The sequence below is a fragment of the Dermacentor silvarum genome, chromosome 11 (assembly GCF_013339745.2).
Source record: "Dermacentor silvarum isolate Dsil-2018 chromosome 11, BIME_Dsil_1.4, whole genome shotgun sequence".
Taxonomy (NCBI): Eukaryota; Metazoa; Arthropoda; class Arachnida; order Ixodida; family Ixodidae; genus Dermacentor; species Dermacentor silvarum.
Genome location: NC_051164.1, coordinates 5,975,420 through 5,989,641, shown reverse-complemented (window position 1 = coordinate 5,989,641; position 14,222 = coordinate 5,975,420). Strand labels below are relative to the sequence as shown.

The window sequence follows — 14,222 nt, the reverse complement described above, 5'->3', positions numbered from 1 at the left end:
ACATTTTACAATCGACCACAAAAAACATTCAGAAGTCTGTGTGTGCTCCTATCGGGGTCGTCTGTTTCACGTTAAAATTATTTATTTGCAGCCATGCACCAGCTAGCCCAGCAGCACTTCCTTCTTATCTAAATCGTAAATTATTTTTCATTTATTACTAATGGCTTCCCCAACATTCATTTCTTTAACAATACCTTAGAAATGATCGCATATTTTACGTAAAATATGCACAACCGATTTATTAATTAATTCATTCATTTACTTATTGTCAATACTGTGAGTTTCGGGCTGCGTTACATGGGTGGGCATTTTCCCAACACTGAAACCAAAATATACAAAGAGCATATAAACAGCATACAAACAGCGTAATACAGTTCTTTCATGCAAATAAATAAACACGAAATTAAAATTACACAATAAGTGATTCTAACATCCTTACAAAAATGATGCGCGCATTTGTACCGTCAAATATTTATTAATTTAGTTTATTCCACTCTTCTATAGTTTTGTAGCAAACCGGACGTGCGTCTGGTTAACCTCCCCACCTTTCCTCTCCAAGCAAGCTACTAGCACTGGGGGCACGGGGTCATACACGTCAACATTATACAGCACAAAGGAAACCTCAGGCTTATGTGAGGCAAAATATATGTACATGACTGGGATCCGCAGCGTTCATTTAATTAAGAATATACATTGGACTGGTTTTTACTTAGTAAATGAAAAATAAACACGTTAGAAATAGTGTCGAAGAGATGCTATGTATTAAAAACAAGCCGACTGGAGCCGCGGCTCTGTAGCCAGCTTTAAGCCAACAGTAATAAAAGGTCCCAACAGATGGCGCGAGAGCAGGGCGCACGCGGGAAATTATAATTGAGTTCAGCAAAACCTCCATTGCATCCATCCCCTGCAGGGCGTCTGCGTAAGCAGGCGTTTGGTGTGTTGCGACACCACGGACCCGAGCACATAAGGGTTGGACCCTCCCGCGTGTAGACGTGCGCGGCTTAGTCGTGTCTGGGGAAAGAAGGATCCTGGGGGCTGAGCCGATGCTGGGTGTTCGGATCTTTATGGCCCCCCGGCGGAGGCAACACACCTCTTCGGCCTCTGCTTCACATAGAACGGCACCCCGGACTGACCCACCCGGGGGAAATCGGCAGTCGCCTTTTCCCGTCTTCCTCTCCAATCTTCGTCTTTTCTCCCGCTTTTCACCTTTCCTGTTTTCTCATCTTTTCTATTCACTTCGACTTTTCCTGGCGGCAAGGGTTAACCTGGTGTGGCTGTCCTACCTTGGGTATACCATATTGGGTTATAGTAACGGCATACTGCTGGCGCTGTGCAGACGTGTTTATATGTTCTGCCACGTCCCCTTGTTGGGCTCCGTGGTGGGTGGTAGACGCCGTTGCCGAACAAATCACTTCTTTCCATGGGATCCTCAAACCCCTTTTCTACCGATCGTGCCTCGAAAAGGGTACGCACCGACACAACCTCGCTATTCTGGCCCAAAAACAAAAGAACTTTCCCGAAATTCCACGTCCTTCACTGTGAGCAGTCATCTACGAAAGCTAGAGCAATTTCCCCATTTCTTGTGGCCAAGTGCCTAAAAGAGACCATTGGAGCTGGTTATAAGGTAACAAAGATGTCAAGTGGAGATTTGCTCCTCGAACTAAAAGACAAGGAACAACACAACAAACTCGCACACCTCGTAGCTTTTGGTAACATACCTGTTTCTGTGAGCGCACATCGAACTATGAACACAGTGAAAGGCGTGGTATCAGATGTATCAGATGAATGACATTGAATGAAGAAGAACTCCTGGATGGATGGAAGGACCAAGGCGTAATCCACGTGCAGCGCATCAAAATCAGGCGGAATGACATCGAAATCCCAACAAAGCATTTAATACTCACTTTCAACTCAACTACCTTACCTGAGACTCTCGAAACCAGCTATGTAAAACTTCATGTTCGAGCTTATATTCCAAACCCGCGACGTTGCTTCAAATGTCAGAGATTTGGTCACGCATCCCAGAGCTGCAGAGGGCAGCTTATTTGCGCAAAGTGCGGCACAACCACTCACTCTGCTGACGACTGCAATAATGATGAGCTACATTGTGCGAACTGCGACGGCAGTCACCCTGCATACTCCAGAGCTTGTCCAGCCTGGAAGAAAGAAAAGGAAAAATTACAGTAAATGTTAAGGAGAATATAACATTCCGTGAAGCTCGACAACGGATCTCATCATTATTCTCACTCAAAACATTGTTCTCCGAAGTGGTGCAACGGGGGGCGGCACCACAACGGCCTCTGGCGGCAGGCCGGACCACGCCTAGCGTGCCGAGGCTAACGCCACCCGCCCCTAAGGTGGGAGCAGCCAACGCTGCCCTGCCATCTCTCAAAGTGTCCACACCAGTGGCATCTACAAGCTCCGGCAGCAACCAGGGCACCGCAGAGGCCACAGGGGTCCTTTCGACCTCCGGCCCGGTGGATACGAAGACTTCGTCGCACGAGACGAAGTCTACGCGACGCACACATCGCTCTCTGGAGCGGGTGTCCAGTGCCTCGCAAGAGGCTATGGACACCAGTCCAAGCCAAACGGCACAGGTAGCGTCGAAGAAGCGGCGAGGTTCTCTCGACCGCTCCAAAAAAGACAAAACGCCAATTACAGGGCCTGACAAAGGCCCTGTAAAGTAAACTCACGCTCATCCCTTTTGAGACACACAGCACCTTTTATTTTCCTCCAACATGAACACAATAATGCACTGGAATGTTAGGGGACTAATGCACAACCTAGACGACATCCAAGAACTTATCAATAAATTTAATCCAAAGGTGCTGTGTGTTCAAGAAACACACCTAAACTCCAGAAACACCAACTTCCTACATCAGAATATTGTTTTCCGAAGAGATTGCGAGGATTCTGCCGCATCTTCTGGTGGTGTGGCCATCATACTCAACAGAAATGTAGCCTGTCAGCAACTTCCACTCAATACGGCACTTGAGGCGGTAGCCGTTCTTGCTGTACTTCTGGGTAAACTCGTAACCATTTTCTCGCTCTACATACCCCCACATTATCCTTTACACAGGCATGAATTTCAGTCATTTATAGATGAATTACCAGAACCTTACCTCGTTCTTGGCGATTTGAATGCACACAGCAACTTGTGGGGCGACACGCGTATCAATGCGCGAGGACGCCTAATCGAACAATTTCTTTTCTCCTCTGGTGTGTGTCTCCTGAATAAGAAGGAACCCACCTACTACAATCTCGCAAACAAAACTTTTTCTTGCATTGATCTCAGTGTAGCTTCTGCGTCTATATTTCCTGAACTTAAATGGGAAGTTATAAAAAATCCCTACGGGAGTGCCCACTTCCCCATACTGCTGAGATCACCACTACAAAACGAACCTCCACTACAAGCTCCCCGGTGGAAGTTCGATACGGCAGATTGGGAGAAATTCAAAAGTCTTACAAGTGGTATCTCGTGGCCTGACATATCTTTGCTGGGAATTGATGCTGCGGTTGAGTATCTTGCATCTTTCATAATCAATGCCACTACTGAATGTATACCAGAAATGAATGGTGCGACCTGCAAACGCCGTGTCCCATGGTGGAACGAGGAATGTCGGAACGCTCGTAGGAAACAGAACAAAGCGTGGGGGTTGCTACGCGACTCCCCAACTGCGGAAAATCTTGTCAATTTTAAGAAAATTAAATCGGAGGGCAGAAGAACGCGCCGACAGGCCAGGAGAGAAAGTTGGAAAAAGTTTTCATTAGGCATAAACTCATATACAGACGAGGGCAGAGTCTGGAAGAAAGTTAATAAGATAAAAGGTCTACAAACTTATTCAGTCCCGTTGGTAAACACACAAGGCCATAGTCTGGAAGACCAAGCTAACTGCCTGGGAGCACATTTTGAACATGTGGCCAGCTCATCTCATTATTCCCAAACATTTAAAAGGCACAAGAAAAACAGAAAAACAGAAACTAGAAAGAAAAAGTACCGGAAACGAGGCATACAACCAGCCATTTTGCATTGCTGAGCTGTATGCATCACTTAGTTGTTGCAACAAGTCTGCGCCAGGCTCTGACCGCATAGCTTATAAAATGCTGAACCACCTTCCTCATGAAACAAAGAAAACTCTCCTCTACCTATACAATGCTATATGGACCTCCGGCAAGATCGCCTCTGCCTGGAAAGAGGTCATTGTCGTTCCTATACTGAAGCAGGGCAAGGACCCATCGTCTGCTTCAAGTTACCGCCCTATAGCACTAACAAGCTGCCTCTGCAAACTGTTCGAAACAATGATTAACCGCCGACTAATACATTTTCTCGAATCAAACAAATTGCTTGACCCGTACCGATGCGGGTTTCGAGAAGGTCGATCCACCGCCGACCATTTGATACGCATTGAGACGCAAATTCGTGAAGCTTTCGTCCATAAACAGTTCTTTCTCTCTGTATTCCTTGATATAGAAAAAGCCTACGATACGACGTGGCGGTTTCGAATACTTAGAGACCTCTCGCACGTTGGTATACGTGGTAACATGTTAAATGTCATAGAAAGTTATTTATCTAATCGCACTTTCCGTGTTCGTGTGGGAAATGCTGTATCAAGACCTTTTGTGCAGGCAACTGGAGTGCCACAGGGTGGGGTGCTCAGTTGCACTCTATTTATCGTAAAAATGAGTTCTTTGCATCTGTATATCCCAAGAAACATGTTTTATTCTGCATACGTCGATGATGTACAGATAGGTTTCGCCTCGTGCAATCTCGCAGTCTGTGAGCGGCAGATTCAGCTTGGTCTGAACAAGGTGTCTAAGTGGGCAGACGAGAATGGATTTAGCCTTAACCCACAAAAGACCACCTGCGTCCTGTTCTCCAGAAAGAGGGGTCTGCACCCCAATGCTGACATTGAGTTGCAGGGAGAATGCGTGCACGTAAAAACAGAACATAAATTTTTAGGTATGATTCTAGATACGAAGCTTACATTTGTGGCACACATACGGTATCTAAGAAACAAGTGTATGAAAACAATGAATATTCTAAAAGTGTTGTCACGCACCGCTTGGGGTAGTGACACACAGTGTCTTTTAAATTTGTACAAGAGCCTCATACTCACAAGATTAGATTACGGCGCCATAGTGTACCATTCCGCTACGCCAAGCGCCCTAAGGATGCTGGATCCTGTACACCATCTAGGCATCCGCCTAGCCACTGGTGCCTTCAGGACAAGTTCTGTGGCAAGCCTGTATTTAGAGGCGGACTTGTGGTCGCTTGATATGCAACGTTCATCCTTAAGCCTCACCTATTTCCTGAAAGTAAATTCGAACCCGGAACATCCGTCCTTCTCAACCGTAAATGATATGACCAGTTCCACACTCTTTAATAACCGGCCGACAGTAAGAGAACCCTTTTCACTATGTGTAAGAAAAACTAGTGAAATGCGAAAACACCCGTGTACTTAGATTTAGGTTCACGTTAAAGAACCCCAGGTGGTCAAAATTTCCGGAGTCCCCCACTACGGCGTGCCTCATAATCAGAAAGTGGTTTTGGCACGTAAAACCCCATAATTTAATTTTAAAAACTAGTGAAGTGTGATGAGCAGGTTCTTTTGTGTTAATGTTTTTGGCGGTTCTCTGAGGCGGAGCCTCCCAGAACCTAATCGAGGACAAAGCCGTTGGTTGGGAAAAACACAAACAAACTTTTAATGAAACTAGAATTGAAAATTAACCCATAAAAACAAACACACAAAGATAACATGGAAACACGTAGCTGGAACGCTAATGTTATGAGGCAAGTTCGGGCAGGCTGCGGGTGTGCATATGCACTACAGTCTCAACGCGGCGAAGCGGAGACGAGACGACGAGATAAGCGGTGTTGGTCTCACCAAAAGACGTTGTGTCGGAGCGTCGTACAGGCTGCCAGAGCGTGGCAGCTCTGGCTCGGAGGAAGATGACAGGCGGTTCGGTAGCACGGGTCGACGGTGGTGGCGTTCTGGTCGGGCAGCTGATCGTGGCACTCGGGCTCGTAGTCCGACAGCTCACGTTCTGCCCACGGACGCAGACGCTCACCGGCCTCGGCTAGCAGCAGTCGATTATCGGGCAGAGTGAAGATGCCCGGGAAGGCAGGCGGCTTGGCAGCAGGGGTTGACGGCGGCGGCGTCCTGGCCGGGCAGCTGGTCGTGGAGCTCGGGCCCGTAGCCCGACTGCTCTCGTTCTGCCCACGGGCGCAGACGCTCGCCGGCCTCGGGCAGCAGTTCTTGAATGGATGGAGTGGCGGCGCCCAGGAATGGGTTGGCAGGAGGCCCCGGCCGGGTGAAGTCCTGGTGCACGGCTCGGGTCCGGAACCCGACGGCCGTCTTCAACTCCCGATCCGGTGGCCGACCTTGTCCTGGTGCCGCTTCTGGAACTCCTCCCCCTACTGCCAGCGCGGCTCCTTTTTCTGCTGCTCTGGTCGATTCGTCGATTTCTCATTGGCTGCTCGAGGCCCCGTGTTCTTTTGCGATTGGATTGGCTTTATTTCTTTTGATTTCTTTTCTTGCGCCGCGTGTTCACGCGCCGGACGGTCTTCGGCGTCGTCGTTTTCGGCGCGGCGCGGTAGAGCGGCGCGCGCTCTCCTTGTCGTCTGCTTCTTGTTTGAAATGTAACGCACCTTGTCGTACACCACAAATATCACCGTCGCGCATCACCGCACCGTGTCGCGCACCACAAAAGTCACCGCATTGTGTCGCGCACTACTCATCACATGAAGAAATGGACATCCCACTACTTGAAAATACTCTGATGGCCCCAGCAAAGCCAGTGCCACCGTGGCAGTGGCAACTCATAGAGTGTGATACTTCGTTTGTAGAGGTCACAAAAGATGCTCCAGAGGCACATATCCGGATGCATTTTCTAGAAATTCAGTTCAAGTACTCGTCCTGTACTCAGTTTTACACCGACGCTTCCAAGTCACATACAGGGGTATCTTATGCAGTAGTCGGCCCATCGTTCTCCGAGTCCGATGTACTGCACCCGGAAACAAGCATTTTTACGGCTGAGGCCTATGCACTTTTATTGGCTGTGAAGAGTATAGGCAAATCAAAACTCAAAAGATCAATAATAATTACAGACTCCCTAAGCGTCGTAAAAGCCGTCATGACTCTACATAGACAGAAAAACCCTGTACTTATTGAACTGTATTCTGCTCTGTGCAAAGCACACCTGTCTAACCAGCATATTATTATATGCTGGGTGCCTGGCCATAGAGGCATCGAGGGCAATGTTCTAGCTGATGAAATGGCCACATCAACTACATCGCGAGCGCTTAACCCTACCGCTTCAATCCCTGCCACAGATCTCAAGCCCTACTTGAGAAAGAAACTTCGAAGCCACTGGCAGCGCTTGTGGGATGCCGAAACGAACAATAAGCTCCACTTAGTTAAGCCACAGATAGGTCCCTGGCATCCCGTTACGAAAGTATGAAGAACTAATGTCCTATTCTCTCGTCTGAGAATAGGACATACATACGGCACCCACAATTTTCTCTTAACGGGAAATGACCCGCCAACCTGTGGTAGATGTGGAGAGAGGCTTACCGTGCTCCACGTCCTCGTGGAGTGCAGGGAAGCCGAAACAGAGAGAAAAAGGCACTTTCCTCTAGCGTGCCAGTACCGTCGCCCTCTCCATCCGGCTATGTTTCTTGGCGACTAATCTCTATTTGACAATAAGGCTGTCCTGGATTTTCTGAGCGATGTAGTATTGCATGTAATTTGCCCAATAGTTTTGTAGCGCATCCTCTCTCCAGAGGATGTCGTCGCGATAGTAGTTTTGCATAGCACGCGCCTCCAGGCCCTTACGTTTTCAAAGGGTCTGTCAAGGCAGTAGTGCTTTTTAAAAAGATTTATCTGTGATATATTTTCGCCTAACGTAATTACCTTGCAATTTGTTGTTTCGTGATCGTAGTGTACCTCATTAGCCATTGCCATAGTTTTATTACCTATACATTTTACGCATTTTACAGCGGTTGTTTTTAGGCCCTTTTACAGCCACGACACATCTACCTTTCGCAATTCATTGCTCCATTGTCAACTCCTGAACACTGGTCTGGCGCTCTTTGGCCATACCTGGCCCTTGTGCCATTAAACACCATACATCATCATCATCCATTGCATCCATCATTGGAAGGAGTGAGAGGGGAGGGGAAGAGCGTGAGGGGTGGTAGGGCAGAGAAGAGAGGGTGTTACGCATCAGGGGCGGCAGAAGACTATCGTCTTACGACGTCATTTGCACCGAAGCAAGCAGATATAGGGCCCATTTTTTCTTTTCGTATTGTACTCTAATCTGCAATATACCTTCTTGCAGAACCAGTACCGCTTACTCTACGAAGTGGCCTGCGCATTGGCTGCTCCCAAGCACAGCAAACTTCGCTGATCCAAGAAGGCGCAAGTTCCTTTGCTGACATCCATTCCGTCCCTTGCGATGGCCGCCCCCTTCTAGCCCCGATTCTTCGAGGCTACCAAAATGCCCAAGAACCCGGAGGCCTTTGGGAAGGAAAACGGTAGCCGGTGTTGCTACCATTTCTTGAATAATCACTTCCTGATTGTTCTCATATTTTCTTGCCGAGTCTCCAAGATGCATTTCTGTGATCTAAAACTGCTTTAGATTGTTTTTATTGTGACTTACTTCTTTATGTACTGTAGGCGTCGGCTGTTTATTGTTTGTCCGAACGTTGTGTCCACCCTGAAGTTAGACATATACGCGCGTCATTTTATTGAAGGACGACTGAACCCAAAGCACATCACTGAATAACTCTGATTCTTGCTTATGTCTCCTGTATTGTGGCCCAGCGAAGCCGCTAGTACTTTGCTACTAGCTGCATCGCCAAGGCCAAATTCGGAGCACATAAATTCTGAGCCTCCCATCTTCAACACTTCTTTAATTTATTTCTTGAAATGAAGACAAAATGCTCGTACCGTAAACACCACTTGCATTTTTTACCATGCAGTTTAACCTTAACGCTTTATCACGCACACGCTTGCTCCATCAGATAGACTTGGATCTCTATATATAAGTTCATTGATGTGAGGTTCTGGTGCGCAGGAACTGTTAAAGGCCAACGAATGGATTATGAAATGTGGAGATGAATTTCATGTGTTGTTGCTTTACAATATGGATTCACACAAGTCATCTTTTACGATGGGATCGGATATTTTTGCATCTGTTCGCACGTGTGTATATCAGAGATTCGTTTATTTCATCATATGGGTGGTTTACTATGTTGAATGCCAACGACATCGCTCAATTTTGCACTCTCCTGCAATGAAAGTTAACATGGGAGTTTGTAATTGTGAGCTTCGTTGATACTTTCATTTGCCTGTGAACCTGTAGATAGCTTCTTAGGTGTACATTTATTACATTTTGATTCACGTTATGCAAAATCGCAGCACGAGTGACGACTATTTCATTGACGCATTCACATAAAAAGTTCACACAGCACTGAGAAACCCCTTTGCTACTTGTGATGATTTTAGCTGTTTATGTTTATTACGACAAGAATTTATGTTTAGATGCGCCTGTATAATTCACTGCCAGATCCAGTTATTGTTTTCTTCATTCGAGATTGCCTCCTATTTTGTTTAGGTTTTAGCAAAAAAAGGAGATTCACGAGGTTGGCTGACTTCAGGTGTGTGTATTCTAAATCTGGAGTTGCTGTTAATCTCTACTGATCAGATTAGAAACGTTCATATCATCTGAACATAATCGCGTCAGATCTTATCGCACATTGTGCCCTTGGCTGCGATGATTTAGGCATTGAATCTCAATGATGTGCAGGCTGCATCATTGCCACAAGTCCTGCGTGCCTGTTTGAAATAAAGTGTCGGGTATACGATGTCGCAGTGACCTTATGTCGAGAAATTAGGCAGCTGAACCGTCTATTCTATTCCGTGTATACGCTGGGGCCAATAGGAAAAAAGCTTGCCGTACCATCTTCCCAATAAAGCGTGCAGAGAATGCAGTAGAGTTTTAAAGCTTTTTGTTTGACTGAGATCTGCAAATATCGAAATGTCTTGCGCTATAACGAAGGGAAGGACTGGAATTATGCAGTACACATCCTCTTGTTCACTACGTCCACGTACAGCACGTCGCAGCCTTGCTTCCACTAGGTGGTGTGTAACCTGCACTAGGAAGCCTCATAATTTAGTAACTACATTCACCAGATCAATATTGGTACTAAACAAAACACCCAGGAGTTATATATTTCAACGAAGATCTTCATCTTCGTTGACATATATAACTCCTGGGTGTTCCAAACACAAAGAAAAAAAGCACTTAAGAAGCGGTAATCATGTGTATATCTAGTGAGAGCGCTATTTAAAAAAATTTTATTGATGGAATCAGAAAGGTGAAAAGACATTTGCTTGGGCAGGTTCGGACGTGTTGTAACTAAATAGAGTAACAGGGCACACACTGTTTCCTTCCATTTAGCCGGTCCCATGCGATGTTACTCTATTTAGATGCAATTATGGAGTGGTGTACGATAGTTAAAAAAAGAGTCACGCACTGCTTGTGAGGTCTATCGTCCGCAGTAGCCTACTTCTCTTCATTTATTGCGCTACGAGGGCAGGCAAATAAGGCGCACCCGCAGAGCAAACTGGGTTGGATGCTTTTGTCTGTCTTTCTATGCGTAATCCTTAAGTTTTCACTTTTTCAGTGTTGCAAAACCCCCGAGAGCTTCTGCACATGCAGTCATGACTACTCATGCGTTTCATTGCGTCTATGGTATACGACCGACCCTTATCGCTTTCACTGGGCGCACTCGGAAACAAAGCCCAGTGCTGCTACGCAACCGTGATGGCAGCTATCAAACAGCGCGTTTACACTCGCGCTAGTGGGTGAAGTCGCTCAGGTGAGCACGGCGTTTCATTCGTTTTCAAAAGCGTATGGACGTTAGGAAAGCTAAACCGGGTTTTTTATGTCGTATGTAAAGCGTCCATGGATTGACCACCTTGAACTGCCAGCAAACCTTTTCTTTTTTTGGCTGAGGTGGAATGTTTCGGGCCCTCTCGTCAAGCTTGGCACTCCCTCAAAACTACAGAAAGTAGAGCTGGTTGGTACGGATTCATCGTCAAAGAAGGTAAGGTTAGGGAAGAGGGGGGGGGGGGGGGTAAGGTAAGAAAAGAACCAGACAACACAAACGTCGTGCACCGACATATTATTGGCGTGTCTGCTCACGTTACCTACTTTCCCGATGACTTCCTCGAAGCTTGCTCGAGTCGGCGCATTCCATTTGGCTCAGGGTGAGGAATCCGCCGGTTAAACAAACGTGAGGCTGCTTTGCAAAAATGGCTGTGTGCTCCTGCAAGTAAACTTCGTTTCACCACAACGTAGGTCTGGTGCGCCCGAACAATTTAATGGCAGAGGACAAGACCCGGCGTCACTGCACTTGTGCATGCTTACTAGGATGTTCAACCTGACGCACGCATTATCATGTGGTTGCTTTAAGTGCGACACCTGCATCTTTTAGTGCCAGTTACCAACACTATGTTTCAATTCTTTTTTTTTTTTGCTCTACGTCAAATGTCTTTTCACCTGGCTATGTTGTTGTCAGGTGCAACAGGGCGAATAGAAGTGTCAAAACAAACCAAAATATGTGATATTGTAATTGAAAGACCAGTTAAAGAAATGCAATTTGAAATGTTCATTCAGATCCAAGCAAAAGTTTACTGTGTGCCTACATTTTTTTAGGTGACTGAGTGTACTTGAAACATGAATGTAAGCAGTGTAAGACAGCACTTGAAAATCTATTACTCAGCCAGTTCACAGGATAGCGGGAAATGTTTGGATGTGCGATGCGAAGTAAATGCTTAGGTAAGTAGGCCACACTAAAAGGTCAGTAAATGAAAAAGGGCCCACGACTTAATTACAATGACTTAATTGCTAATGCTTGCGGCAGTTCAACAAAGCAATGATTAAGTTATTTCCTGCCCATGATCTTACCGCATGCTACTTCCAGCGAATTCATCATTGGTCCGTAAATTTGCGTGCACAAAGCCGTAATTACATTTTCTTGCATTCGTGTATTCGGTATGGGGCCACACATCACGGCGGTCCAGTGCATGGAGCGTTTCTGTAATCACAGCAAAATAATAATTGCTCCGTTACTCTTTCCTGTTGCGTCCGAGATGCCAACACGTGTTCTCTGCCAACTTTGGAGCCCAGAATAGAGCCTCGTGGCGCATAAAATCTTACGTTCGGTGCTGTTTCAGACCCGTTTTCAGCTCTGAGTAATTTCGAGAGTTCATGTATTCTACTTGTACAGAAATCTTTATTAGATCGCTCTGCACTGAAGTTCCCTGCATGAAAACTGAAAATACGAATCCGTCACGTACAGTGAACGGACCACAGCTTCAGAAATGCTGCTTCGAGAGCAATAATAAAATGACCCCAATGGCCTTGACGTTCGTTCGTCCAGAATAGAAAATCCCCCGCCGTTGCCGCCCGCTGCGCATCGCATACGACGGGGTTGGCGGCGACCCGCTGTAATAACAGAGCCGATGTTCACTGTCTGTTTCTGGTGCTCGCACTGCACATTTACCTTTTAAATTGCTCACTCGGGCGCGCTCGTGCTTGCGTAAGAATTCTCTCTATGTATCGCTGGTGCTAATCCATGCATACCGCAATATGGCCGGAGTTCGTGGTCGCACTATCTGCTTGCCTTGATAAGTATCGATATCTGAGAAGTCGCATAGGAACTATAAGATGAGTGTTCCTCTATTCGTCCCTTTGCTTTTCTACGTTGTCTTTATATGAAAGCGCCGCATACTTTTATGTTCTAGTGCAGTTTTAGTGTACCCTTCGAGCAGTGCAGGAGGTTCTATGTTGTATTACTTTGGCGGCATATGATAAAATGTGATGAATTCTCATTTCGTGCCTGCAATGGCCAAATGATGTATTTCGTGTCCGTCACTTGAGTACAAAGTGTTTCTGAAAATGTCACATATCGAAAACAGTGTTTCTCGGAGTAAAGGCATCAGCATTTCTGCCTTTGTTCTCCCTCTATACCAGCTATTGTTAACGACATGACAAGATTAAGCAACACCACCCAGGCGCACAGAGATACACATTCAACAGCTTCGTAGTTTGATTCTCGAAGCCATACAACTATTATGACGTCAAAAGAGCTGAGCCCAAAAGCAGTGGTTTGTCTCGTGTTTGCCAGGAGGCTCAATCTAAAATGTGAAAATTGTGTTTCAACATTGTGGTAGGTCATGCTGTGTGCAATTAGTCCCGCATACTTTTTTTTTACTTTTGTTAACCTGCGTGTTCACCTCCCTTACTCGCTGTCCCTATTGATTTCACTGCGTACGATACCAAATCGAATCTATGTTGTCGTGTTGCTTGATTATTGTTGCAGAATCAACGCACAAGATCATTCATGATCGATATATTTAAACGCTTTAGTCTGAGGGAGAACAGCTTTGGGGGATGCCTTCACTCCTTGATGAAAAGGAAGAACCTTGTATTTCATACGAAACACGCATAAGCCATACCTTCTACGCTGAATGAAATGCTGGGATGGTTTGGCAACAGATGTGACATGTGTGGGAAGAGGGTGAATAAAGATTTCACTAGCACGTCCAATATTGATTTTCGCATTTGTCAGTAATTGTTTTCTCACCTGAAATGCAGATTCTCAGAATAAAACTCTACGAAGCAATTCATACGTGACCTCATTATTCGCATTCTTTACATCGGCAGCCATTTCCAACAGATGACCTGGCAATAGAGGGAGGTAATCTTTGCTAATATGACATGCTAGTAAGTTTACAATAGGTCTCTTTTGTGAAACCTGAGCTTCATATATATATATATATATATATATATAATTGAAAGTCATATAAATTGAAAGTCATATACAGTTTCACAAGTTTACTGAAGTAAAGAAAATGCTGAAAAGAAGTGTTGTACAATTATAGTGCGCTAATGTGGCGGGCTGGTGCCGGTATATTTTACGAGATTTGGCGTTGCCTTACAGCGAGTTGCACATATCACAACTGTCTAGCTGTTCGCACGATGTCTTTTGGATGAGAGTTCTGCGTGTAACGCCATTGCAGTGATCTTCCACTTCACAACCAGAATCTCTCTCTCTCTGACCTTTGACTCCGAAGTGAGCCGTGAAACCCGCACCTCTGGGTAGTCAAATCAACCCCCGCGTGACGTGTGCAGTCCATGTACTGCAGTGT

General features: G+C 45.9%; 1 protein-coding gene across 2 annotated transcripts in view; it reads left to right on the top strand.

Annotated features, from left to right (window-relative positions):
* The window catches only part of LOC119433803 (receptor-type tyrosine-protein phosphatase mu-like), a 160,036-nt gene extending 146,338 nt beyond the window's left edge, over positions 1–13,698 (top strand). For both annotated transcript variants that reach the window (XM_037701064.2, XM_037701062.2), the window contains one exon: positions 8,341–13,698. In XM_037701064.2, the coding sequence (XP_037556992.1) occupies positions 8,341–8,409 (69 nt within the window). In that variant the 3' untranslated portion in view covers positions 8,410–13,698. The remainder of the gene's footprint in view (positions 1–8,340) is intronic.
* Positions 13,699–14,222: the final 524 nt, after the last annotated feature.